At 43.6% G+C, this 26334-nt stretch overlaps 1 protein-coding gene across 1 annotated transcript in view; it reads right to left on the bottom strand.

Annotated features, from left to right (window-relative positions):
- LOC106582435 (aryl hydrocarbon receptor) overlaps positions 1-25835 on the bottom strand; it is a 50377-nt gene extending 24542 nt beyond the window's left edge. Inside the window, exons 1-3 of the mRNA XM_014165544.3 lie at positions 25148-25835; positions 23370-23557; positions 2977-3077 (exon numbers count right to left, since the gene is read on the bottom strand). Coding sequence (XP_014021019.1) covers positions 2977-3077; positions 23370-23557; positions 25148-25188 — 330 coding nt within the window. The 5' untranslated portion in view covers positions 25189-25835. The remainder of the gene's footprint in view (positions 1-2976; positions 3078-23369; positions 23558-25147) is intronic.
- Positions 25836-26334: the final 499 nt, after the last annotated feature.

Genomic DNA, 26334 nt, shown 5'->3' with positions numbered 1-26334 from the left:
TAGATTGTGTCATGCCTTAATCTGATATTTTATTTACTAGGCCTACTACTTTGTACCGCTGGGTTGTTCTGTTCTCATTTATTCGTCTGCATCACAGTTGCGTCGGTATTCTAAGCCAAACTGCTACTCAGTATGTTTGTTTCAATGCATGAATAACTAGGCTATTACTTTCAGCATTTAGTTTGCATTATTTTGTTAAGACAGCTGTGTGTACGGCTGTATTCACATAGGCGGTTTGTAATAGGTGAATTACCCTGTCTATCCTGTAGCCTATATTCATGACCAAAACGGCATTGCTTTAGTGTGTAGGGCGCTGTCCATTGTGCTGCTACAGATTTCGCTCTAACCTGTCACTTAAAAAGCACTTAACCAATGGTCTCAGAGTCTGGGCATTTGAACTTTATGTTTATTGTGAAATAAGCAGTTTTCAATATAATTCCAATGCAAGAACCGATTTCAACTGCCCCCTTAGTCCCTTTATCCTGGTGCCTTGTCTGGTTCTTCCTTAGTCTTTTCATATCTCCGGGTTCTGTTCCAATGTAGATATGTTTTATATTTACTGAATTTTGCTTAATGAGACATTGTTTTTTGATAACTTAAGCAACATGTGATGGTAGTGGTTGTGAGGTGTCCTACAGTGAGATTGGTGGACTCTGCACCCCGGAGTGGATGAGGGGTTGTCAGTGTGCTACATGCAAGACGGGTTTGTTCTGAACTGGAGATAAACAAATAATGTCAGGAATAAAAGATAGACGGATTAGTCAGTCATTTGTTTTATCCCAAACGGGAACAGCTGGTCCCATGTTTCCACCCCACTAAACACACTCCCACTCCCTCGTACACAGGAACATTTTGTAAACAAATGCACAAACAGGCATACAACCATATCTACCTTACTCAAACAAAACAGACATTAGCATGTTCATCCATCACCTGATTTGTTAACACACACACAAAACCCCGGGCCACACACACACACGCCAACACTAATCCACTCACAGTGCAATGGGTGCATCCACAGAAAATACCCTCAGTCTTCCCAGGGGCTGAACCATGACTAAGGCATGGTGATGTTATGTTGCTCTTTCACTAATAATCAATGATTCACCCCAATTATCTGCAGCACATCCTCTCTGTGTGTAAGCAGACCAGTGAAACATAAACACTATCATTTCAGTTTGGATGGTTTGTACACCATCTTGCAAGTAAACAGCCAACTTCCAGGGTCTAATGTACCAGGCGTTCAGCAACTACAAATTAGTGAAGTGAAATAAATGTAACAAGCCCCTAGCGGCAGACCCCATATGAACACAGTTCAACTCTTGCAATCAGAGAACCACAATGTGTGCAAACTAGATTATAGACTTCCTGGTTGAACAGAAAAGAGACCACACCCCCAATAGCTTTGCATTTTTTGCATGCTGGTACAGTACCAAAACTTACAGGATCTGTCTGTATTCTGCAGAACTACTTTCCCACACGGTGGAGGGTGTCAGGCTACTTTCCCACACGGTGGAGGGTGCCAGGCTACTTTCCCACACGGTGGAGGGTGCCAGGCTACTTTCCCACACGGTGGAGGGTGTCAGGCTACTTTCCCACACGGTGGAGGGTGTCAGGCTACTTTCCCACACGGTGGAGGGTGCCAGGCTACTTTCCCACACGGTGGAGGGTGTCAGGCTACTTTCCCACACGGTGGAGGGTGTCAGGCTACTTTCCCACACGGTGGAGGGTGCCAGGCTACTTTCCCACACGGTGGAGGGTGTCAGGCTACTTTCCCACACGGTGGAGGGTGTCAGGCTACTTTCCCACACGGTGGAGGGTGCCAGGCTACTTTCCCACACGGTGGAGGGTGTCAGGCTACTTTCCCACACGGTGGAGGGTGTCAGGCTACTTTCCCACACGGTGGAGGGTGCCAGGCTACTTTCCCACACGGTGGAGGGTGTCAGGCTACTTTCCCACACGGTGGAGGGTGCCAGGCTACTTTCCCACACGGTGGAGGGTGTCAGGCTACTTTCCCACACGGTGGAGGGTGTCAGGCTACTTTCCCACACGGTGGAGGGTGTCAGGCTACTTTCCCACACGGTGGAGGGTGTCAGGCTACTTTCCCACACGGTGGAGGGTGTCAGGCTACTTTCCCACACGGTGGAGGGTGTTAGGCTACTGTGGGACTACTTTGAGTATAAGAGGTGGTCTGAGTCTGTTTTCAACAATGACAGTGACAGGTGAAAACTCTCCCCTCCTCTCCTGATGTAAATAATGGATGACCTCACAACTCCTCTACAATTCACTACTAAGTGTCTGATGTTGAACCAAAGAAGAGAGAAATCTTCATCGCTCCCCTTCTCCGCTTCTTCCCCTAACCTCGCCTTTTCGTCCTGCCTCCCTGTCTTTTAAAATGTCCCGTGGCTGTTATCTCAATCTGAATAAAAGATTTCCTCCTCCCCAGAATGAGCTTTCATGCTTCATTACTAACACATTGGAGAGATGTAGGTTTATCATAATAATGAAACTTCGCTCATAGGGCAGGGATGTCTGGCAGACTGTTTCCTCTGTTCTGCTCTGGAAGTCCACTGTGCTGCACATACAGGGGAACTGGACTGGAAAATCAATGACTCTGGCTTATCCAAAAGAGAGCTGGCAGCCAACTAGATCACTCTCCACTCAATCACACATACAGAGAAACAAAATGAAAATAGCTCCCTAGAAACTGTGATAGAATCGTAAACTAAATAAAATGAGAATGAATTCCAGTATGACAAAATGATGGGAGTATTACGGTGTGTTATGGGAATTGATAACCGGAGATACAAACAAGCTGTTACTTTTTTGGATTTAAAACAAAGTGAGGCCAGTGAGTTATGGGGTATATCCAACACTTCATCACTGGATATTAAGCGTTGTAATTAATTACCAAAAGCAAAGACAGTTGTTTTTGTCTTTATATTTTAGAAGATTCCACATGCCTTTAGCACTGACCTGCAGCAAAAGTTCTCCTTCAGGCAGCCAACTGTCCTCCAATCCTGTGGCTTTGCTGTTGTCAGCGCTACCACCATTGCAAGAACAGTTCTTCAGGGCAACTGCAGACAGAGAAACACAGAGAGAGAGACAGAGAGAAAAAGAGAAGAGGAAAGAAGAGGGAGGGAGAGAGGCAAGAGTGAGGAAGAGATAGAGAGTGGAGAGGAAGGAGGGGAGGGAGGGATAGAGAGACAGAGGCTTTAGTCTTGTAATAATGTTTACAAAGCACTGCTGTGAATGTCAGAAAGCTTTATGTTTAGTGCACTGTATGCAGGACAGGATTGCAGCTCATTAAAGTTTCATCAAATAGCATCTTAAAAATGAGGATCCACATCCAGGCCTTTTATCTTTGCCTAACCTGGTTACATCATAATGGCTTGGGAACCAACACATCAGCACGTTCATGGTCTAAAATAAGAATGTGAGGTCATCGTGCTCAGCGTTCTAAACAGACTCTGTTCTGCGAGATGGGACCTCCTATAACAGGATGCATGGAGCTTATCGCCTATTCTTCACAGTGTGATGTTTCACCCATATGTTTGTGGTCTTTCACCTCAAGACTCATGGTATGCCCCTATGTGGTCTTTCACCTCAAGACTCATGTATTCTAAGTCGTCCAACAGTGGGGAGTGAAATTAAATGCAAATTGAAACATCTTTGACACGCAATGATATTCAACAAACACACTGACACCACATTTATTGTGAATACTGTAGCAGGATTCAGAGAAATTGCACACACGAGAGAGAGCGCAAGAGAGCCAGAGCCCACGAGAGAGAGGGAGCGAATGAGAGAGCAAGAGAGCGAGCAAAAGACAGAGAGAGAAAGAGACAGACAGTCAGAAAACAGCATTGCAGGAGAAGCAACACACAGAGAGCGAGAGACAGATTCGCATTAACGCTACATCAGAGTGAAATGAGGTGACAACTCCTTTGCACTTCACTGCTCGCCAAGCTTCTCTCTCTCTCTCCATTGCAATAGCTCGCCAAGGACTTGTCTCAACTCCACGGTCACATTAAACTAAAGAACTATGCAGAGAGCTGAGACACTGAGTACATTGAAGACTGCTGGGTGTGTGGTTGAGGTCACAGTAAGGTAAAACTAAAAGTCAGAATCTCTGAGCACCGTAGCACCTTTAGGTGTAAAAACTTAACATACCCAGATGCTGGCCACTTTTTTTAGAAGCGAACCACCTTATTTCTCCCCTTCGCTATATCGGCATCGAACACGTCACCCTCCCTAGGATAGGGGGTGACCTTGACAATTTACTGTTAAAACAAGAGAGCGCATGGATGTTTAATTTAAAGACCCTCGCTCCCTATAGTCTGAATGTTGAGTTTGATCTGAAACCATTCCTGTTATCTATTCTAAATCAATGTGTATACTAGGCTATTTATGATGAAATTGTAGGCCATCTGATCATTGCATATCTATTTGTGCTTTTTTTTCTCTATATTATCTGTATATTGACCAATGATATCAGGCCATAGCCGGCCATGATTACGAACACCCATCAAAACCTATACTGGTGCCCTGCAGTGCCATGAAACCCTGATGAAGACAGCTTGCTGTCGAAACCTTGGAAAATACATCTTTGCATCGGAGCAATTATTGTGCGGCGTTTCCTTTTCATGTCACTTCCTGACCAGTAAAGGGGTTATTTGTTATTGTAGTTTGGTTAGGACGTGGCAGGGGGGTGTTTGCTTTATGTGGTTCGGGGATTGTTGATATATGTGTGTTTATGTAGAGGGGTGTTTGTTTAGAGTATTCCAGGGTTTTGGTTATGTTCTATGTTGTGTATTTCTATGCTCTATCTATGTTGTGTATTTCTTTGTGTTGGCCTGGTATGGCTCTCAATCAGGAACATCAGGTACATCGTTGTTGCTGATTGAGAGTCATACTTAGGTAGCCCTGTTTTCACCTGTCCCTTGTGGGAAGTTGTTGTTGCACTGCTGTATTAGCCTGCAATGCTGTTCGTTCGTACATTTTCTTGTTTTGTTATTAAGTGTTCTAAATAAAAGTTAAAATGAGCACTCAACCCGCTGTGCCTTGGTCCAGTATATACGACGAATGTTACATTTCATTTAAAGTACAGCTATAGTTGAACAGGTCAGGACAGCTATAGTTGAACAGGTCAGGCAGGACAGCTATAGTTGAACAGGTCAGGACAGCTATAGTTGAACAGGTCAGGGACAGCTATAGTTGAACAGGTCAGGCAGGACAGCTATAGTTGAACAGGTCAGGACAGCTATAGTTGAACAGGTCAGGGACAGCTATAGTTGAACAGGTCAGGCAGGACAGCTATAGTTGAACAGGTCAGGACAGCTATAGTTGAACAGGTCAGGGACAGCTATAGTTGAACAGGTCAGGCAGGCCAGCTATAGTTGAACAGGTCAGGACAGCTATAGTTGAACAGGTCAGGGACAGCTATAGTTGAACAGGTCAGGACAGCTATAGTTGAACAGGTCAGGACAGCTATAGTTGAACAGGTCAGGACAGCTATAGTTGAACAGGTCAGGGACAGCTATAGTTGAACAGGTCAGGACAGCTATAGTTGAACAGGTCAGGACAGCTATAGTTGAACAGGTCAGGACAGCTATAGTTGAACAGGTCAGGACAGCTATAGTTGAACAGGTCAGGACAGCTATAGTTGAACAGGTCAGGACAGCTATAGTTGAACAGGTCAGGCAGGACAGCTATAGTTGAACAGGTCAAGGACAGCTATAGTTGAACCGGTCAGGGACAGCTATAGTTGAACAGGTCAGGCAAGACAGCTATAGTTGAACAGGTCAGGCAGGACAGCTATAGTTGAACAGGTCAGGCAGGACAGCTATAGTTGAACAGGTCAGGACAGCTATAGTTGAACAGGTCAGGACAGCTATAGTTGAACACGTCAGGACAGCTATAGTTGAACAGGTCAGGACAGCTATAGTTGAACAGGTCAGGACAGCTATAGTTGAACAGGTCAGGACAGCTATAGTTGAACAGGTCAGGACAGCTATAGTTGAACAGGTCAGGACAGCTATAGTTGAACAGGTCAGGACAGCTATAGTTGAACACGTCAGGACAGCTATAGTTGAACAGGTCAGGACAGCTATAGTTGAACAGGTCAGGACAGCTATAGTTGAACAGGTCAGGACAGCTATAGTTGAACAGGTCAGGGACAGCTATAGTTGAACAGGTCAGGACAGCTATAGTTGAACAGGTCAGGACAGCTATAGTCGAACAGGTCAGGACAGCTATAGTCGAACAGGTCAGGACAGCTATAGTCGAACAGGACAGCTATAGTCGAACAGGTCAGGACAGCTATAGTTGAACAGGTCAGGACAGCTATAGTTGAACAGGTCAGGACAGCTATAGTTGAACAGGTCAGGACAGCTATAGTTGAACAGGTCAGGACAGCTATAGTTGAACAGGTCAGGCAGGACAGCTATAGTTGAACAGGTCAAGGACAGCTATAGTTGAACCGGTCAGGGACAGCTATAGTTGAACAGGTCAGGCAAGACAGCTATAGTTGAACAGGTCAGGCAGGACAGCTATAGTTGAACAGGTCAGGACAGCTATAGTTGAACAGGTCAGGACAGCTATAGTTGAACAGGTCAGGACAGCTATAGTTGAACACGTCAGGACAGCTATAGTTGAACAGGTCAGGACAGCTATAGTTGAACAGGTCAGGACAGCTATAGTTGAACAGGTCAGGACAGCTATAGTCGAACAGGTCAGGACAGCTATAGTCGAACAGGACAGCTATAGTTGAACAGGTCAGGACAGCTATAGTTGAACAGGTCAGGACAGCTATAGTTGAACAGGTCAGGACAGCTATAGTTGAACAGGTCAGGACAGCTATAGTTGAACAGGTAAGGACAGCTATAGTTGAACAGGTCAGGACAGCTATAGTTGAACACGTCAGGACAGCTATAGTTGAACAGGTCAGGACAGCTATAGTTGAACAGGTCAGGACAGCTATAGTTGAACAGGTCAGGGACAGCTATAGTTGAACAGGTCAGGACAGCTATAGTTGAACAGGTCAGGACAGCTATAGTTGAACAGGTCAGGACAGCTATAGTCGAACAGGTCAGGACAGCTATAGTCGAACAGGACAGCTATAGTTGAACAGGTCAGGACAGCTATAGTTGAACAGGTCAGGACAGCTATAGTTGAACAGGTCAGGACAGCTATAGTTGAACAGGTCAGGACAGCTATAGTTGAACAGGTCAGGACAGCTATAGTTGAACAGGTCAGGACAGCTATAGTTGAACAGGTCAGGACAGCTATAGTTGAACAGGTCAGGGACAGCTATAGTTGAACAGGTCAGGACAGCTATAGTTGAACAGGTCAGGACAGCTATAGTTGAACACGTCAGGACAGCTATAGTTGAACAGGTCAGGGACAGCTATAGTTGAACAGGTCAGGACAGCTATAGTTGAACAGGTCAGGACAGCTATAGTTGAACAGGTCAGGACAGCTATAGTTGAACAGGTCAGGACAGCTATAGTTGAACAGGTCAGGACAGCTATAGTTGAACAGGTCAGGACAGCTATAGTTGAACAGGTCAGGACAGCTATAGTTGAACAGGTCAGGACAGCTATAGTTGAACAGGTCAGGCAGGACAGCTATAGTTGAACAGGTCAAGGACAGCTATAGTTGAACCGGTCAGGGACAGCTATAGTTGAACAGGTCAGGCAAGACAGCTATAGTTGAACAGGTCAGGCAGGACAGCTATAGTTGAACAGGTCAGGCAGGACAGCTATAGTTGAACAGGTCAGGACAGCTATAGTTGAACAGGTCAGGACAGCTATAGTTGAACACGTCAGGACAGCTATAGTTGAACAGGTCAGGACAGCTATAGTTGAACAGGTCAGGACAGCTATAGTTGAACAGGTCAGGACAGCTATAGTTGAACAGGTCAGGACAGCTATAGTTGAACAGGTCAGGACAGCTATAGTTGAACAGGTCAGGACAGCTATAGTTGAACAGGTCAGGACAGCTATAGTTGAACAGGTCAGGACAGCTATAGTTGAACACGTCAGGACAGCTATAGTTGAACAGGTCAGGACAGCTATAGTTGAACAGGTCAGGACAGCTATAGTTGAACAGGTCAGGACAGCTATAGTTGAACAGGTCAGGGACAGCTATAGTTGAACAGGTCAGGACAGCTATAGTTGAACAGGTCAGGACAGCTATAGTTGAACAGGTCAGGACAGCTATAGTCAAACAGGTCAGGACAGCTATAGTCGAACAGGACAGCTATAGTTGAACAGGTCAGGACAGCTATAGTTGAACAGGTCAGGACAGCTATAGTTGAACAGGTCAGGACAGCTATAGTTGAACAGGTCAGGACAGCTATAGTTGAACAGGTCAGGACAGCTATAGTTGAACAGGTCAGGCAGGACAGCTATAGTTGAACAGGTCAAGGACAGCTATAGTTGAACCGGTCAGGGACAGCTATAGTTGAACAGGTCAGGCAAGACAGCTATAGTTGAACAGGTCAGGCAGGACAGCTATAGTTGAACAGGTCAGGACAGCTATAGTTGAACAGGTCAGGACAGCTATAGTTGAACAGGTCAGGACAGCTATAGTTGAACACGTCAGGACAGCTATAGTTGAACAGGTCAGGACAGCTATAGTTGAACAGGTCAGGACAGCTATAGTTGAACAGGTCAGGACAGCTATAGTTGAACAGGTCAGGACAGCTATAGTTGAACAGGTCAGGGACAGCTATAGTTGAACAGGTCAGGACAGCTATAGTTGAACAGGTCAGGACAGCTATAGTTGAACAGGTCAGGACAGCTATAGTCGAACAGGTCAGGACAGCTATAGTCGAACAGGACAGCTATAGTTGAACAGGTCAGGACAGCTATAGTTGAACAGGTCAGGACAGCTATAGTTGAACAGGTCAGGACAGCTATAGTTGAACAGGTCAGGACAGCTATAGTTGAACAGGTCAGGACAGCTATAGTTGAACACGTCAGGACAGCTATAGTTGAACAGGTCAGGACAGCTATAGTTGAACAGGTCAGGACAGCTATAGTTGAACAGGTCAGGGACAGCTATAGTTGAACAGGTCAGGACAGCTATAGTTGAACAGGTCAGGACAGCTATAGTTGAACAGGTCAGGACAGCTATAGTCGAACAGGTCAGGACAGCTATAGTCGAACAGGACAGCTATAGTTGAACAGGTCAGGACAGCTATAGTTGAACAGGTCAGGACAGCTATAGTTGAACAGGTCAGGACAGCTATAGTTGAACAGGTCAGGACAGCTATAGTTGAACAGGTCAGGACAGCTATAGTTGAACAGGTCAGGACAGCTATAGTTGAACAGGTCAGGACAGCTATAGTTGAACAGGTCAGGGACAGCTATAGTTGAACAGGTCAGGACAGCTATAGTTGAACAGGTCAGGACAGCTATAGTTGAACACGTCAGGACAGCTATAGTTGAACAGGTCAGGGACAGCTATAGTTGAACAGGTCAGGACAGCTATAGTTGAACAGGTCAGGCAGGACAGCTATAGTTGAACAGGTCAGGACAGCTATAGTTGAACAGGTCAGGCAGGACAGCTATAGTTGAACAGGTCAGGGACAGCTATAGTTGAACAGGTCAGGACAGCTATAGTTGAACAGGTCAGGACAGCTATAGTTGAACAGGTCAGGACAGCTATAGTTGAACAGGTCAGGGACAGCTATAGTTGAACAGGTCAGGACAGCTATAGTTGAACAGGTCAGGACAGCTATAGTTGAACAGGTCAGGACAGCTATAGTTGAACAGGTCAGGGACAGCTATAGTTGAACAGGTCAGGACAGCTATAGTTGAACAGGTCAGGACAGCTATAGTTGAACAGGTCAGGACAGCTATAGTTGAACAGGTCAGGACAGCTATAGTTGAACAGGTCAGGACAGCTATAGTTGAACAGGTCAGGCAGGACAGCTATAGTTGAACAGGTCAGGACAGCTATAGTTGAACACGTCAGGACAGCTATAGTTGAACAGGTCAGGACAGCTATAGTTGAACAGGTCAGGACAGCTATAGTTGAACAGGTCAGGACAGCTATAGTTGAACAGGTCAGGACAGCTATAGTTGAACAGGTCAGGACAGCTATAGTTGAACAGATCAGGACAGCTATAGTTGAACAGGTCAGGTCAAAGCGGGGCGAGTTAGAAGTTGGCCTGACTTCTGGTCTGATAACCTCATAAGCTTTACTGTTAAGCTATAACACTATACTCACTAGTCTTATATACAATGGGCCATGCCATGTTCTACACATTTCTACAGAAGAGACACAGAACTGTATTATTTCCAAGCAAAAACCATGACGTTTCAACTTCAGAGAGCTGTCTACTCAATCAATCCATTGAGTCAGTGTCTCATTGATTCAATGACCGAACCCAACGAACAGAGAAGAAATAACGGCAGAATTTAAAAGAACCCAACGAACAGAGAAGAAATGTGAGAATTTAAAAGAACCCAACGAACAGAGAAGAAATGGGAGAATTTAAAAGAACCCAACGAACAGAGAAGAAATGTGAGAATTTAAAAGAACCCAACGAACAGAGAAGAAATGGGAGAATTTAAAAGAACCCAACGAACAGAGAAGAAATGTGAGAATTTAAAAGAACCCAACGAACAGAGAAGAAATGGGAGAATTTAAAAGAACCCAACGAACAGAGAAGAAATGTGAGAATTTAAAAGAACCCAACGAACAGAGAAGAAATGGGAGAATTTAAAAGAACCCAACGAACAGAGAAGAAATGGGAGAATTTAAAAGAACCCAACGAACAGAGAAGAAATGGGAGAATGAAAGAAAAGTCTGGAATACAGATGATGTCATGGGAATAGGACCTTTATGACGACCCGTACTGTGATCCGCAACAACCTCTGACCGCTAAGGCGATGTCTTGACATGACTGGGTAAATGGGGTCGGGTCAGGTCTTTTGTTGTCTGAGGGGTCAGCAGAGACAAGAGTAGGAGAGGATTGGACGCTATGCTAAGACCAGACACCTGATGGGACTTGTCCCCATCACACGGAGCTTGGGTGGAGGGCGTTGAGTGGACACCCTGACCTAATTCCCATACCAATCTCTCTATCAGGGGTTTGGGTGGAGGGCGTTGAGTGGACACCCTGACCTAATTCCCATACCAATCTCTCTATCAGGGGTTTGGGTGGAGGGCGTTGAGTGGACACCCTGACCTAATTCCCATACCAATCTCTCTATCAGGGGTTTGGGTGGAGGGCGTTGAATGGACACACTGACCTAATTCCCATACCAATCTCTCTATCAGGGGTTTGGGTGGAGGGCGTTGAATGGACACCCTGACCTAATTCCCATACCAATCTCTCTATCAGGGGTTTGGGTGGAGGGCGTTGAATGGACACCCTGACCTAATTCCCATACCAATCTCTCTATCAGGGGTTTGACATATCATATCAGACATATCATCGGGACTGTGAGTATTTGTGAGTTTAAAATATGTCAGCTACAGTATATCTCGTCTCAGTAGTTCTGGCCAATGTCCACGCCCTAGATTTTGTTGCGTTACTGTACCAACTTAAACAAGCATCCATTGACCCTAAAGACAAATAGTCTAAGCCCACCGTCACATCAACGCTACAAACTTGCTTGCAGAAAGAAGAAAGCATCTCCTTCCATAATACGTAACCATACATTGATATTCAGACCTTGAGCAGTAGTAGCCTTTCATGGTCTGTTGACATCCATTGCGTAATGGAGCGGCTCAGTATGTGGCCAGTGGTATTACCCCAGGTCAGTCTCGTGTCCTTTGGCATGAGCGATATTTTTCCAGGCAGTCTGCTAGGGTAAGCTTTGTTGTTATTGATCCCATTGTAGTAGGTCACTGCGCTTTCTGGTACTGGTCCGTCACGTGGTCCACCCAACGCGTCCATGAGGAAAAAGGTACGCCTCCAAACTGATTACTGAAGCCCTACTGGTGATGCATGGGCTTTGTTGTCACTGATGAACTCAGAAATGATAGATCAACTCAATAGATTGACAATAGATTGACATTTGTATAGCGCTCCAGCAATACCTGAGGGCATGAATTTAGCTGAAGCTGAATTTAACAGCTCGGCTTTGCCAAATACACTTAACTGAGCACAATGGAGAAATAATGTATTTAGACATAAGTGAAATGTTCCATTTATTGTTAAGACAAGGAAACAAGCAATAAAACCATAGAAATACATGCTTCATATTTCACAGGATGCCCCGACCTACCATTGCCCCATCCTACCACTACCCCGTCCTACAACTGCCCCGTCCTACCACTGCCCCGTCCTACAACTGCCCCGTCCTACAACTGCCCCGTCCTACCACTGCCCCGTCCTACCACTACCCCGTCCTACCACTACCCCGTCCTACCACTGCCCCGTCCTACCACTGCCCCGTCCTACCACTGCCTCGTCCTACCACTGCCCCGTCCTACCACTACCACTGCCCCGTCCTACCACTGCCCCGTCCTACCACTGTCTCGTCCTACCACTACCCCGTCCTACCACTACCCCGTCCTACAACTGCGTCGTCCTACCACTGCCCCGTCCTACCACTGCCCCGTACTACCACTACCCCGTCCTATCACTGCCCCGTCCTACCACTACCCCGTCCTACCACTACCCCGTCCTACAACTGCCTCGTCCTACCACTGCCTCGTCCTACCACTACCCTGTACTACAACTGCGTCGTCCTACCACTGCCCCGTCCTACAACTGCCCCGTCCTACAACTGCGTCGTCCTACCACTGCGTCGTCCTACCACTGCCCCGTTCTACCACTGCCCCGTCCTACCACTGCCTCGTCCTACCACTGCCTCGTCCTACCACTGCCCAGTCCTACCACTGCCCAGTCTTACCACTGCCCCGTCCTACCACTGCCTCGACCTACCACTGCCTCGACCTACCACTGCCTCGACCTACCACTGCTTCGTCCTACCACTGTTTCCACCCAAAACCATTGTAGGATCTCCAGACAAATGTCTGTGCTTTCTTTGTGAGGGACCCATTACTTCCACTACTAGTTGATATTTTTCTAATATTTCCTTGCCTTATGAATAAATGGAACATTTCACTGAAGTCAAATACGTTATTTCAAGATTTAATCAGAATATGAATTATTGATCGGCTGTCAGATTTATGGCTCCATCAATGTGCTTCGGAGGCACTTGCGATAATGATGCAGCACTTACAACAACACTACCACTGAATATAAATGCTCCTTTCGAACGGCAAACCGTTGCTGAGCCAAACTGCACAAACCTGCAGCCTTCTTTTAAAAAACTGTCTCTGGGGAAGTTCTCCTTTTTTTGAAAGCCTATAGGCTACAGCAATACTAAACAGAACCGGCCTCCGATCGCCACCCTCTCCTCATGTTTGAGGTTGAGGCAGGCTGAAAATTTGATTAAGCAAACCTGACAAATAAGCAGTGACCCTGAAAATCTGACAGCTTGTGAAAGGGCAATGGACTCTAACTTGTGTGGTAGGAGAAGGGGGTGGGGAGGTTGAAGTAGTGGTGAGAGCAGCGAGGTAGAAATATGGTTCTATACTGCTGAGGTACCTGGGACTGAGAAACGAGCTCCAACTATGGGCATCAAACACCCCCTCCCCCTCTCTATATTGGGAGCGATCCAAGCCATCCGCATGGAGGCATCACATTGCTCACTGACACTTTTCTGTGGAGAACAGCTCATGACCTGATCCAGCTATGTTGTTTGAGATTTGTCCGACAGAGAGGCAGGCTTGCTTGCAGCAAAACCATAGGAACCCATTACAAAACACCAACAATATTTAGCAAATGTTTAACGATTTTTAATTAGCTATTTACAAGTGGATTATAGGGAAGTTTCAAGTTGTATTAGTCGTGTATACAGGATATGCATGATATACAGTACCAGTCAAAAGTAGTTTTTTTCCCCTTTATTTTTACTATATTCTAAATTGTAGAATAATAGTGAAGACATCAAAATTATGAAATAACACATATGGAATCAGGTAGTAAGCAAAAAAGTGTTAAACAAATTAAAATATATTTGATATTTTAGATTCTTCAAAAAAACACCCTTTGCCTTGATGACAGCTTTGCACACTCTTTGCATTCTCTCAACCAGCTTCATGAGGTAGTCACCTGGAATGCATTGAAATCAACAGGTGTGCCTTTTAAAAGTTAATTTGTGGGAAAGAAAATGTATTCTTAATGCGTTTGAGCCAATCTTCACTATTATTCTACAATGTAGAAAATAGTAAAAATTAAGAAAAACCCTTGAATGAGTAGGTGTGTCCAAACTTTTGACTGGTACTGTATATACTAGGCGGCGTCAGAGGAAGGCCCAAAATATTGTCAAAGGCTCACCCAAGTCATAGACTGTTCTCTCTGCTACCACACGGCAAGTGGTACCGGAGCGCCAAGTCTAGGACCAAAAGGTTCCTTACATCTAGATGTTCCGCTAGCGGAACGCCTCGCCAATATCCAATGATAGAGCGTGGCGCGAATTACAAACTCCTCAAAAATCCCAAAACTTCAATTTTTCAAACATATGACTATTTTACACCATTTTAAAGACAAGACTCTCCTTTATCTAACCACATTATCCGATTCCAAAAAGGCTTTACAACGAAAGCAAAACATTAGATTGTCAGGAGAGTACCCAGCCAGAAATAATCACACACCCATTTTTCAAGCTAGCATATAATGTCACAAAAACCAAAACCACAGCTAAATGCAGCACTAACCTTTGATGATCTTCATCAGATGACACTCCTAGGACATTATGTTATACAATACATGCATGTTTTGTTCAATCAAGTTCATATTTATATCAAAAAGCAGCTTTTTACATTAGCATGTGACGTTCAGAACTAGCATACCCACCGAAAACTTCCGGTGAATTTACTAAATTACTCACGATAAACGTTCACAAAAAACATAACAATTATTTTAAGAATTATAGATACAGAACTCCTTTCTGCAATCGCAGTGTCCGATTTTAAAATAGCTTTTCGGTGAAAGCACATTTTGCAATATTCTGAGTAGATAGCCCGGCCATCATGGCTAGCTATTTTGACACCCACCAAGTTTGGCACTCAACAAACTCAGATTTACTATAAGAAAAATGTGATTACATTTGCTGTTCTTCGTCAGAATGCACTCCCAGGACTTCTACTTCAACACCCAATGTTGTTTTGGTTCCAAATAATCCATAGTTATATCCAAATAGCTGCGTTTTGTTCTTGCGTTCAAGACACTATCCGAACGGGTGACGCGCCGGCGCGTATCGTGACAAAAAATGTCAAAATATTCCATTACCGTACTTCGAAGCATGTCAAACGCTGTTTAAAATCCATTTTTATGCGATTTCTCTCGTAAAATAGCGATAATATTCCGACCGGGAGACCTTGTTTTCGTTCAAACACTGAAAATAGAAAATGGAGTCTTCACATGCAAGCGCGCACCAGTGTCATTGTTCTCAGAACGACCACTTTCCAAAATCCCTACTGTTTTTCGCCCAGGGACTGCAGAGTCATCATTCCCCGTTCTGGCGCCTTCTGAGAGCCTATGGGAGCCTTAGAAAATGTCACGTTACAGCAGAGATCCTCTATTTTCGATAAAGAGGCTATAGAAGGACAAGAAATGGTCAGTCAGGGCACTTCCCATATAGAATCTTCTCAGGTTTTGGCCTGCCATATGAGTTCTGTTATACTCACAGACACCATTCAAACAGTTTTAGAAACTTTAGGGTGTTTTGTATCGAAATCAAATAATTATATGCATATTCTAGTTTCTGGGCAGGAGTAATAACCAGATTAAATCGGGTACGTTTTTTTATCCGGCCGTGAAAATACTGCCCCCTATCCTAAACAAGTTAACAGCTTCTACTCCCAAGCCATAAGACTGCTGAACAACGAATCAAATGGCTTCCCAGACTACTTGCATTAACCCCCCTCCCCCCTGTTTTTACACTGCTGCTACTTGCTGTTTATTATCTATGCATAGTCACTTTACCCCTACCTACATGTACAAATTACCTCGACTAACCTGTACCCCCGCACATTGACTCAGTACTGGTACCCCCTGTATTTAGCCTCATTTTTATTTTATTGTGTTACTTATTTTCAATGAATACTTTAGTTTATTTAGTAAATATTTTCTTAACTCCATTTTCTTAAAACTGCATTGTTGGTTAAGGGCTTGTAAGTAATCATTTCACTGTAAAGTCTACTACACCTGTTGTATTCTGCGCATGTGACAAATAAGATTTGATTTGATTTTAAATCAAACATTTCAGTGCAGATGTAGCCTATAGCAACACATGAAGCAAAAGCACTGAACTAATCGATATTGAACCCATTTCAACTGTTCACATACAGCAGCACAGAATTCTACTAACTACTCGGTTTAATGAGTATGCATACAACACGGCTATCCCATTGGAGGATATGGCGATGATCTGGATCTATGTCCTGATCCATGGAGAGTCGCATCACGTCCTCCTAGTTCTACATGTCCATTTGTACTGCTGCCTGTGTCTATTTCTATACTAAAGCCACTCTAAGCTTGTCGTTGGATAGAATGGTCCACCTGGACATGTATATTCTATCCTCTCAGCCATCCATTTCTGGTTTTCTCATGGCTTACCTATCTAGGGAAGGGGAAAAGAGGATACCTAGTCAGTTGTACAACTGAATGCATTCAAGTGAAATGTGTCTTCTGCATTTATCCCAACCCCTCTGAATCAGGGGGGGGGGGGGGGGGCTGCCATAATCGGCATCCACGTCTTCGGCGCCCGGGGGAACAGTGGGTTAACTGCCTTGCTCAAGGGCTGAACGACAGATTTTTACCTTGTCAGCTCGGGATTCGATCCAGCAACCTTTCGGTTACTGGCCCAACGCTCTAACCACTAGGCTCCCTGCCTCCCCATCTACATGCTGTATGTAAACTCCTGTATTTTGGCTCCAAAAAGAGGGAGAACTGAACACATGACTTTATTTTTCAAGCATTATTTTCCAGTGTTATCCACTAAGCAACAGACCAGGATTCAAACCTATCCTACTCGATAGTACTTGACATCTCTTTCCTTCACACTACTACGTTGAACCAAAGGTGAATAGTTTTATTTATAGAAATGAGAGGATATTAAAGAGTAAGGCCTTTGACATCAATCATAACCTTTCGCTGTGGTGAACACAGGAATGACCTCAATAAGAAAAAAAACTTAATTGCGGCCGTTCAAGAGAGACCCTCATGATATTCTTAGTAAAACGTTTCCCCCCCTATTCTCTGTGTTGAAAGTTGAGAAAATGAAACAAGATTTTAAAACTAGTGATTGAGAAGTGAGGCATGGAGCAGAAGTAGCTTGCTAATCCAGTATTAGTCTGAACAAGCTGGCGAACAACCTTCCAAAGCAAACAGAACCCTTTCAGAATTCACAGGGATTATTCATTCTAATCTCAATCTATATTTACAGCAACTATAGGCCAAAGGTCAAACTGAAACCATACCCCCAATCACAAGAACCATACATATCCCTATGATATTGTAATTGGATTGCATCTGTTATCTTGAACCTGCATAGCAGATTTTGATAAGAAACAGCTAATTGTTGAGATGTGTAAATTGCACATGCCATTTTAGATTTATGAGTGTTGGTCATGATGGCAAATGTCAACACTGCACATAAGGCTCTCCAGAGGGTGGTGTGGTCTGCCCAACGCATTACCGGGAGCAAACTACCCGCCCTCCAGGATACCTACAGCACCCGATGTCACAGGAAGGCCAAAAAGATCACCACTGCCTGTTCACCCCGCTATCATCCAGAAGGCGAGGTCAGTACAGGTGCATCAACGCAGGGACCGAGAGACTGAAAAACAGCTTCCATCTCAAGGCCATGTATTTAATATTATTCTACGGTATCTTAGTCACTTAATGTTTACAAATCTTGCATTACTCATCTCATATGTATATACGGTATTCTATACTATTCTACTGTATCTTATTCCATTCCGCTCTGACATTGCTCGTCCACATGTATATAGTCTTAATTCATTCCTACTTAGATTTGTGTGTATTGGGTATATGTTGTGTAATTTGTTAGATATTACTTGTTAGATATTACTGCACTGTCTGAGCTAGAAGAACAAGCATTTCGCTACACTTGCAATAACATCTGCTAACCACGTGTATGTGACCAATAACATTTGATTTTACTTAGCTTCACAGCAAAAAGCACATGACTCCATTTAAAAAGTGACTGGGTCATTAGCTAGCTATGGACCAGGAAGTTGCGCAACAGAGAAGAAAAGGAAGAGGGCTCATGCTTCCTGGTTGGTTGCTGGTAAAGACAGCTCTTCCAGGAATCCCAGGAGCACTCTTATTGGCTTAGTTATTGCCGTTTTCCACCTCACGGGAGAAACGTGTGATGATAAGGTGGCACCTTTCACCCTTCCGTCTTTACAACAGAAGAACTCACAATGGAAGGGCCATTCCTCGCTCCCAGTTGGCTCCTAAACCTCTTTGTAAAAATGAAAAAAAATGAAGAAAAAAAAGCGGAATGACGGAATGAAAAAAACTATGGTGGAAGCAAATTTAGGGCATTGTGTTGTTAAATAGTGTCATACAAAATGTGGAGGGCGGATTCTAATGCTGGGAGTTGATACACGGGGGTTTGTGTAATGTCAACAGAGTTAATAAGCCTTCTATATAGTTCAGCCTTCTTATTGTACCATCAAAATGAAGGGCTTACACATTTACATTGCACAAAATATTATGAGTGCATTGGATTTGTGTCCTCATCTATGTTTATAATCTGACTGCCTGAGAGCTCGGCTTGTCTGTGGTTGTTAGTGTGGGGACCTCCAACACAGAGGGAGTGTCCCATTAACAGAGGAAACACTGGCAACATTAGAGACCAGAGCCAGAGCTCTGAGAGGGCTTCTTTCAGAACAGCTATATACACACTTTTTATGCCTGTTACTGTGTGTCACAATGATTCCCTCCCTCCCCTAGTCCACGTATAAGGAGGCCTGGGAGGGAAACTGCAGTTGGCATGCAGACTTATGTGGACACGGACACACGGACACACACACGTGGAAAAAGTATGCAATTGTCATTTTTTTGTAAAAGTAAAGATATTTTAATAGAAAATGACTCAAGTGAAAGTCACCCAGTAAAATAATACTTGAATAAAAGTCTAAAAGTATTTGGTTTTAAATATACTTAAGTATCAAAAGTATAAATAATTAAAAATTCCTTATATTAATTAAGCAAACCAGACGGCCCCATTTTCTTGTTTTATTAATTTATGGATAGCCAAGAGCATACGCCAACACTCAGACATCATTTACAAACGAAACATGTGTGTTCAGTGAATCCTCCAGGTCAGAGGCAGTAAGGATGACCAGGGATGTTCTCTTGATAAGTGCATGAATGGACCATTTTCCTGTCCTGCTAAGCATTAAAATGCACAGTACTTTGGGGTATCAGAGTAAAAAGTACATTACTTTCCTTAGGAATGTATTGAAGTAAAGTACAGATACCCCAAAAAACTTCTTAAGTAGTACTTTAAAGTATTTTTATTTAAATCCTTTACACCACCGCACACACACACAGGGGAAAAAGATTGCACAATAGCAGACTAATAAGCATATCATTGATTCTCCAGGGTGAATTATCCATGACAATAAAACACAGATGAAGTTTCCAGCTCGAATAGAGATTTGACCTCGCTGAAAAAAATAAGTTACAAAGCCATCAGCAAAACTATGACAGTATTACAGTAAAGCGTTTACGCTGCAGTAAATATCTAGCACAAGACAATGCCAACAACAGAAGTGCATGACACATTATACAGAAACTGTGGACACTTTGACACTGAAACGAAATCCTGATTACCGAACATACTGACTACACTGGTCACGCACGTGTGTATGTTGATTTTGTCTATCCCCACCAGACGCGATCATCACACGCAGGTTAAAATATCAAAACCAACTGTGAAACAACTATACTAATTTGGGAGCAGGTCGAACACACATTTAGCTAGCTTGCTGTTGCTAGCTAGTTTGTCCTGGGAGATGAACATTGGGTTGTTCTTTTACTTGGCATGCATATGGTCCTTTTTTTTAGCTGGTTCTTTGTAGAATGTTGACCCAGAGTCATACAAAATATTGTGTTTATCTACTCCGACGATTAATCCACAGATAAAAAGGGAAACACGAGTTAGTTATATTTAATTATTCTCTCCTCGCTGGTCTTTCAAGTATCCACCTGGGTCTGTATCTTCCTGATATCCAATAGAGGACTTGCAGAACGGCTCAAACAGAACCCAGTTATATTTTAGCGCCTGGCTACGCAGACGCTCGTTGACGCAGACGAGTGAGTGGCTGAAATAATTTAATAACATTTATTTTGCAACGTTCCCGCACGCAACATTTGCCCGTGAGGCCACCATGGTGTGTCACATGGACCCAGGGTCACAGAGCTCACACAGGTTGCATCCAAATGGCACCCTATTCCCTACATAGTGCACTACAAGGCCCATAGGGCTCTGGTCAAAAGTTGTGCACTACATATGGAATAGGGTGCCTTGTTGGACACAGAACAGCCTACCCACTGGGCACACACAAAGTTGAATCAACGTTGTTTCCACATCATTTCAATTAAATTCCGTTGAACCTACGTGGAATAGACATTGAATTGATGTCTGTGTCCAATGGGTAGCTGCCTCCCATCAGAGACCAGGATGTTATAGCCTCCCATGGTTCCCTGTGATGAGGTCCTGGTGGTTGTATAGTGTTCATTCCGGGTTACTGATAATCCTGAGAGTGAATTGTTGTACATGTAACCGGCTAAGTACAGGGGGCATGGTGCAGGATAGAATCTCCTCCTTAAGCATCCAGGACATTTGGACCAGAACATAGAGTGATGTCCTTGTCTGAGGCATTAGCATGGAACAAACCAAGTGCTGCCTAATGTGGCTTTGCCTATCTGGGAGAAATGCCTATGCATACAGTACAATTATCTGGTATTTACTGTGCTTTAGGTTTTAGGTACTCCTGCTCTCAATCCTTCAGGTTGGCAGAGGAAGGATGCCAGTAGGCCTGAAGACGAGGAGGAGAGGAGGCAGCTGGGATGGATAATATTGTCAGACGGATTAAACAGGCTCTGATAGGCTTTGTTCAACTTGTACAAGACATTTAATTCCACACAGAGCAACAACACTGGCCTATGGTACAACACAACCAGATAAACAAAGAGACATATTACAATAGAGGGCATCTGAGGTATTCTTAAAAAATACAGAACATAGTGTCCCTACCAGAGAACAATGCTAGTTGACTCTGGTGGTAAAACCAACACTACACAGCATTCGGTAGGCAAACTCAGCTAATTAACAGCAAGTGGTTGGGTAATGATGGTGGTGGCTGCATGGCCTACTAGCCACCATAGAGACAGAGACCTGGACGGTTAGGCAGAGCTGAGCAACCTCTTCATAAATCACCCGTCCAACACTGTACCAGGGCCTAATCCCAGAGCACTGAGCAGCAGCTCTGTTTACATACAACAAATGATGATGGGAGACACAGAGACGGAGGCCATGGGCCAGCCCTCAGGTAGTCAGACAGGCAGGCAGGCAGGCATACATGATGGGCTGATAGGGGTGTTGATAAGACTGCAGGTTAAGGCTCACTGTCTCATCATGTACTTCCTGAATGTGAGGCCTGTTAATTACTCACTGTTTGTGCAGTCAGGGAAGGAACTAGGCTGATAGTAACACAACAAGGACACGAGGGCTTGGCAGCACACTTTGACCTGTGATGCTGCAATACAATATCAACAATATATTTTGACAGGCTGAAGAGATTTGTTAGACTCATAACACAACAATCAGTTATATTCATAGTGCCAATCATCACATTTCGTAATCAAGCAAAGTCACGCAATTTCAGACACGAATCAACACTTCGACGACCCATATATATATATATATATATAGATATATATAGATATATATATAATAATAATAATAAAAATAATATGGCTTTTTCAAATGATTAAAGCTACAGATTATATAGTTCCATAGAACTAAAGGCTGGATTCTCACCCCACCCTTTTCCAGCATCTCCATTCCTCTCCACAAAGTATTTGTACATATGCCCTCTCTCTTCACACCCAAAAAAGCCATGCATTTGCAATATCTCCCCCAACACACTGGTATCACGGGTCCCGGATCCGGTACGGCGCACCCCAAACAGCCATTTCAAGAAGCCACAGTCTTAAACAAACACTACCCTCCCTCCGTTTCATAAATTCTTTAAACTCTGGGTTTTCTCTTAATTATTAATGCTTCGAGAGTATCCAACGCTGCATTGCAGCATTCTCTTTTAAAGAGCACTGCCTAAAATAACGTCTTTTCCCCACAACATAGGAGAGAAAAAATACAAATCCGTCCTCTTTGCATGCAATTATTTTGTTCCCAAACACACTCTCCTCTGTTTTTAATGGAGCCCTTGCTTTCTCTTCCATCCTTAACTACAAATAAAGGCAGAGTCACAGACTCTATGAAATATTGAGGCCCCTTCTTCTCCAGGATGAAATAATGGGCTGGCTGAGTGAAGCTGGCTGGCTGGCTGGCTGAGTGAAGCTGGCTGGCTGGCTGGCTGAGTGAGGCTGGATGGCTGAAGCTAGCTGAGTGAGGCTGGATGGCTGAAGCTGGCTGGCTGGCTGGTTGAGTGAAGCTGGCTGGCTGAGTGAAGCTGGCTGGTTGAGTGAGGCTGGCTGGTTAGCTGGCTGGTTGGCTGAGTGAGGCTGGCTTTCACAGCTGATTAAATGTACTTTGAAGGTGTCAGGAAACACAGGCCATGAAAGACCCAGGTTCTCTACTGTTTTGACATCTTCATAAGAGTTCTAGGGATGGAAGCTTGGTTTAAAAAGTCCCAGTGGCTCCTCACAGTGCTTCCAATGACTATGCATAGCAACTACCGTGCTGCTCTGTTCCATCTACTAACTGTACAGACAAGACAGCAAGTCAGCACAGGGATGCCAGAAGGGGCTCAAGCTAACTGCTTTGATAGCTAACTGCTTTGATAGCTCCCTGCTCTGATACTCTTTAAGTAGAGCATATTTTTAGGATAGGCTTTAGCTACATACTGCAGTGGCCGTGTGCTATGCTAACACACCCTTGTGCTGTACACAGTGAGGGATCAGTGGACCTCTGTTTACAAAACAAGGACCTTATGTCTACACAGGAAGCACAACATTTCAGGAAGCACTCTATTGAGGACCTCAAACTAAGGGCCCTATTCAAGCAATAGTTCCAGAGCAATAATAGGGTTCTTTGTGGACCACTTCTTACCGGTGAAGAAGTTCTTGGCCCGGAGGTAGCTGACACTAAGGCGGAGGATGGAGAGTTTGTCCAGGCTGGTGGTGACCTCCTCAGGGAAGGGGAGGAGGCTGGCCAGTCTCTCCAGCTCTCCATTCAGACGGTCCCGGTGGCGCTTCGAGGGATTCGACTTGACCCCTTCTGATTGTGGCGGTTTTACGCTGCAAGGAGAGAAGAAATCATTATTTTTAACTTAATATTTTTACAGAAAACTCAAGGGTCTTATTAGCATTATTAATACCATTAGCACTATCAATATAATTAGAAATTATACTTTTGTAGTAATATAGGTAAATTAATCATTAAAATACTTCAACAAGTAGAGTAACATTGAAATGATTAAAACAGCCCAAAAATCAATGCTAAATTTAAAACATGATTTGTGTCATGTGTATAACACCATGTTTTTTTTTTTTAATTGTAAATATGTTTTGAGTCATAATTTATAGAGCTCCTTCAACAATCCACTCATGAGTTAACAAATCATGCCAATAAATGCCCCAGAGAGCTGAATGCACTTCTGGCATTATGTCATAAACATACACATTTTCCACTGACAACATACTGTTGGTTCAACAAAGATGTATTTATGTAAACACATGTTAGACTTATGCATGTTAGGTACATTTTTACTAGTGAATTGGTAAATTATAAAATAGACTTATTTCAAAATAATAATACACAGGCTAAAAATGAAAATGTTATAATAATAATCCTATAATTATAACATAATAATACTTCAAAGCCATTTGTTGTGAAAATGTGAATGTTTTACATCCGTCCAGTGTCCTTTCAGCAGGTGCAAGGTGATAACTCTCAAGTATCGGAAAGTGTTGGCCTTATTTACCCGTGACCCATCACAAACATCGGACAAAGTCCCAGACATTTGTTCAATTCAAACATTTCTGTTACACAGGCAATAAAAGGGGGTGTTGACTAACCTAAAATGGCGCAGGATATTTGCGGCTATGTGGTAGAATTGCATCATCAAGAAATTGGATGTATAAACATTATTTCAAAATGCAAATGTTTACGTTGGTTTATGTTGGTTTAAATTGAACAAAAAATAATGCAACGAGGTTAAGAGTAAATTCTGGCTTCACGTGATAACGAAATAACAAACGCAGCAACTATTTTTGACGACAAGTGCAACTTTGGAGCGCACCCAACTTTTAGCTTACTGCGAAATCATTTTTTAAAAATACGATCACACAATAGTTTCACTGTTGATTTAAAGTAGCCTATATATATATACACATTTCACAAATTAATAGTCTTATAGTCAAATAAACTGTTTTATAACGCGAGTGCCTGGTCGAGGCCTTTCTGACACTGTCAAACAGGGCGCGAAGGAAGTAGTTCTTCCAGAGACGGGTAACTTCAGTCCTCCGGGGCTGGAGTGGTGTCACACCTTTTCTCCATCCCTAGCAAACACTGCTGATTAAATTAATTGCATACTAAACTGCATATCATGATTTTTGAAAGTCAGGTGTATTAGCCTGGCTGGGGAAAGTGTGATACCAATCAGGCCCCTGACAACTCGAGGTGGCCCACCTGAATATGTGTCTTATCGTGTGTCATCGACATTATCAATTTAATTCCGGTGAAATATGCTATTTAAATTTGCACAAATATAAGGTGAGTGATTGAGCGCTAAAAGGGGCGAGCTAGTATGGATGCAGGGCTTTGAACATTTGGCTATTTCTGTTTGCGAAAAGGCCTCTCAATTCATATAAATAAACTGTACTTACGCTCTCTGGACTGGTTTTCTCCTTTTACGTCCAGCATACATGATATGGCTGTATAAGTCCGATGAATCTCCCCAAAAATATTGGGAAGGGCTACAGTTCCCTTCGAGCTACATAGGCTACAGCCGACAAGAAGTGTCGTTAAACTAATCCATCAGATGAAACACGTAAACACATTAGCGAGAGGACAACGACAAAAACAACAAATAGTCGCACTTTTAATTTATATTTTATCCATCAACTGTGCACATGTAATCGATCAGATCCAGAGATGAGTTAAGAAATATAATTTATATAAATGAATGGCATTGTTGCGTACACAGAATTTCCTCCGTTGAAATGCATACAATTTGCAATGCTGTTTACAGTCCATCGAGATGCTAAATTAGTCTGCAAAACAATGCTTCAACCCAATATAAAACCCAAGTAATTCATCTCATCGTCTAGCGGAATGGTGATGTAGATGTGTGGTGCCGGTGCGCTTTGCAAACCGCAGTCCCCTTCCATGGTAGCCTGCACCTTTCCAATTCTTTCCTAGGCTATTTTTTCCTATTTTACCCTGACAATAATGTGACAAACGTTAGGACAATTATTGTATTTGCTGTATTAGTCCTATGCTTAACGTCCTCTATTCCCAATTATCTCGTCAAATTCGGCCACGCGCATCGCCCTGCTTGGGTCCAGGGTAGGGTTGGGCGGGCACGCGCACTAGAGGTCAACGGGGAACAGAACATCAGCTGGAAACACAGCGGAGCGCGGTTTGCGCGTTCCCGAGCGGACCGTTTCGTCCAATCAGAGTGGAAATGAGAGCGGTTTCTGTTGAGCCTGGTGTCCTCTGCTGTATGTGGGTCAGAGGTTAGAATTTTAAATAATGAAACCATGCTGTTCTAAATGAACGGTTTAGCATACTCTGGTGTTGAAATGAATTTTTAATAGTTTTTTCGGCCATACACGTTTATATAGCATACATTTGATTAGGAGGGCTACCCAGACCCCTCTTTAACGCTGCAGCTACTCTCTGTTTATTATCTACGCATAGTCACTTTAACTCTACCTACTTGTACATATTACCATTGTTATTTTACTGCTGCTGTTTAATTATTTGTTACTTTAACGTTTTATTTTCTACTTAACACTTATTTTTCTTAACTTCTTAAAGCGTTGTTGGTTAATTGGATTGTATGACAGCG

The sequence above is a fragment of the Salmo salar genome, chromosome 21 (genome assembly GCF_965601325.2).
Source record: "Salmo salar chromosome 21, fSalSal1, whole genome shotgun sequence".
Taxonomy (NCBI): Eukaryota; Metazoa; Chordata; class Actinopteri; order Salmoniformes; family Salmonidae; genus Salmo; species Salmo salar.
This window is presented reverse-complemented; position numbering and strand designations above follow the sequence as displayed.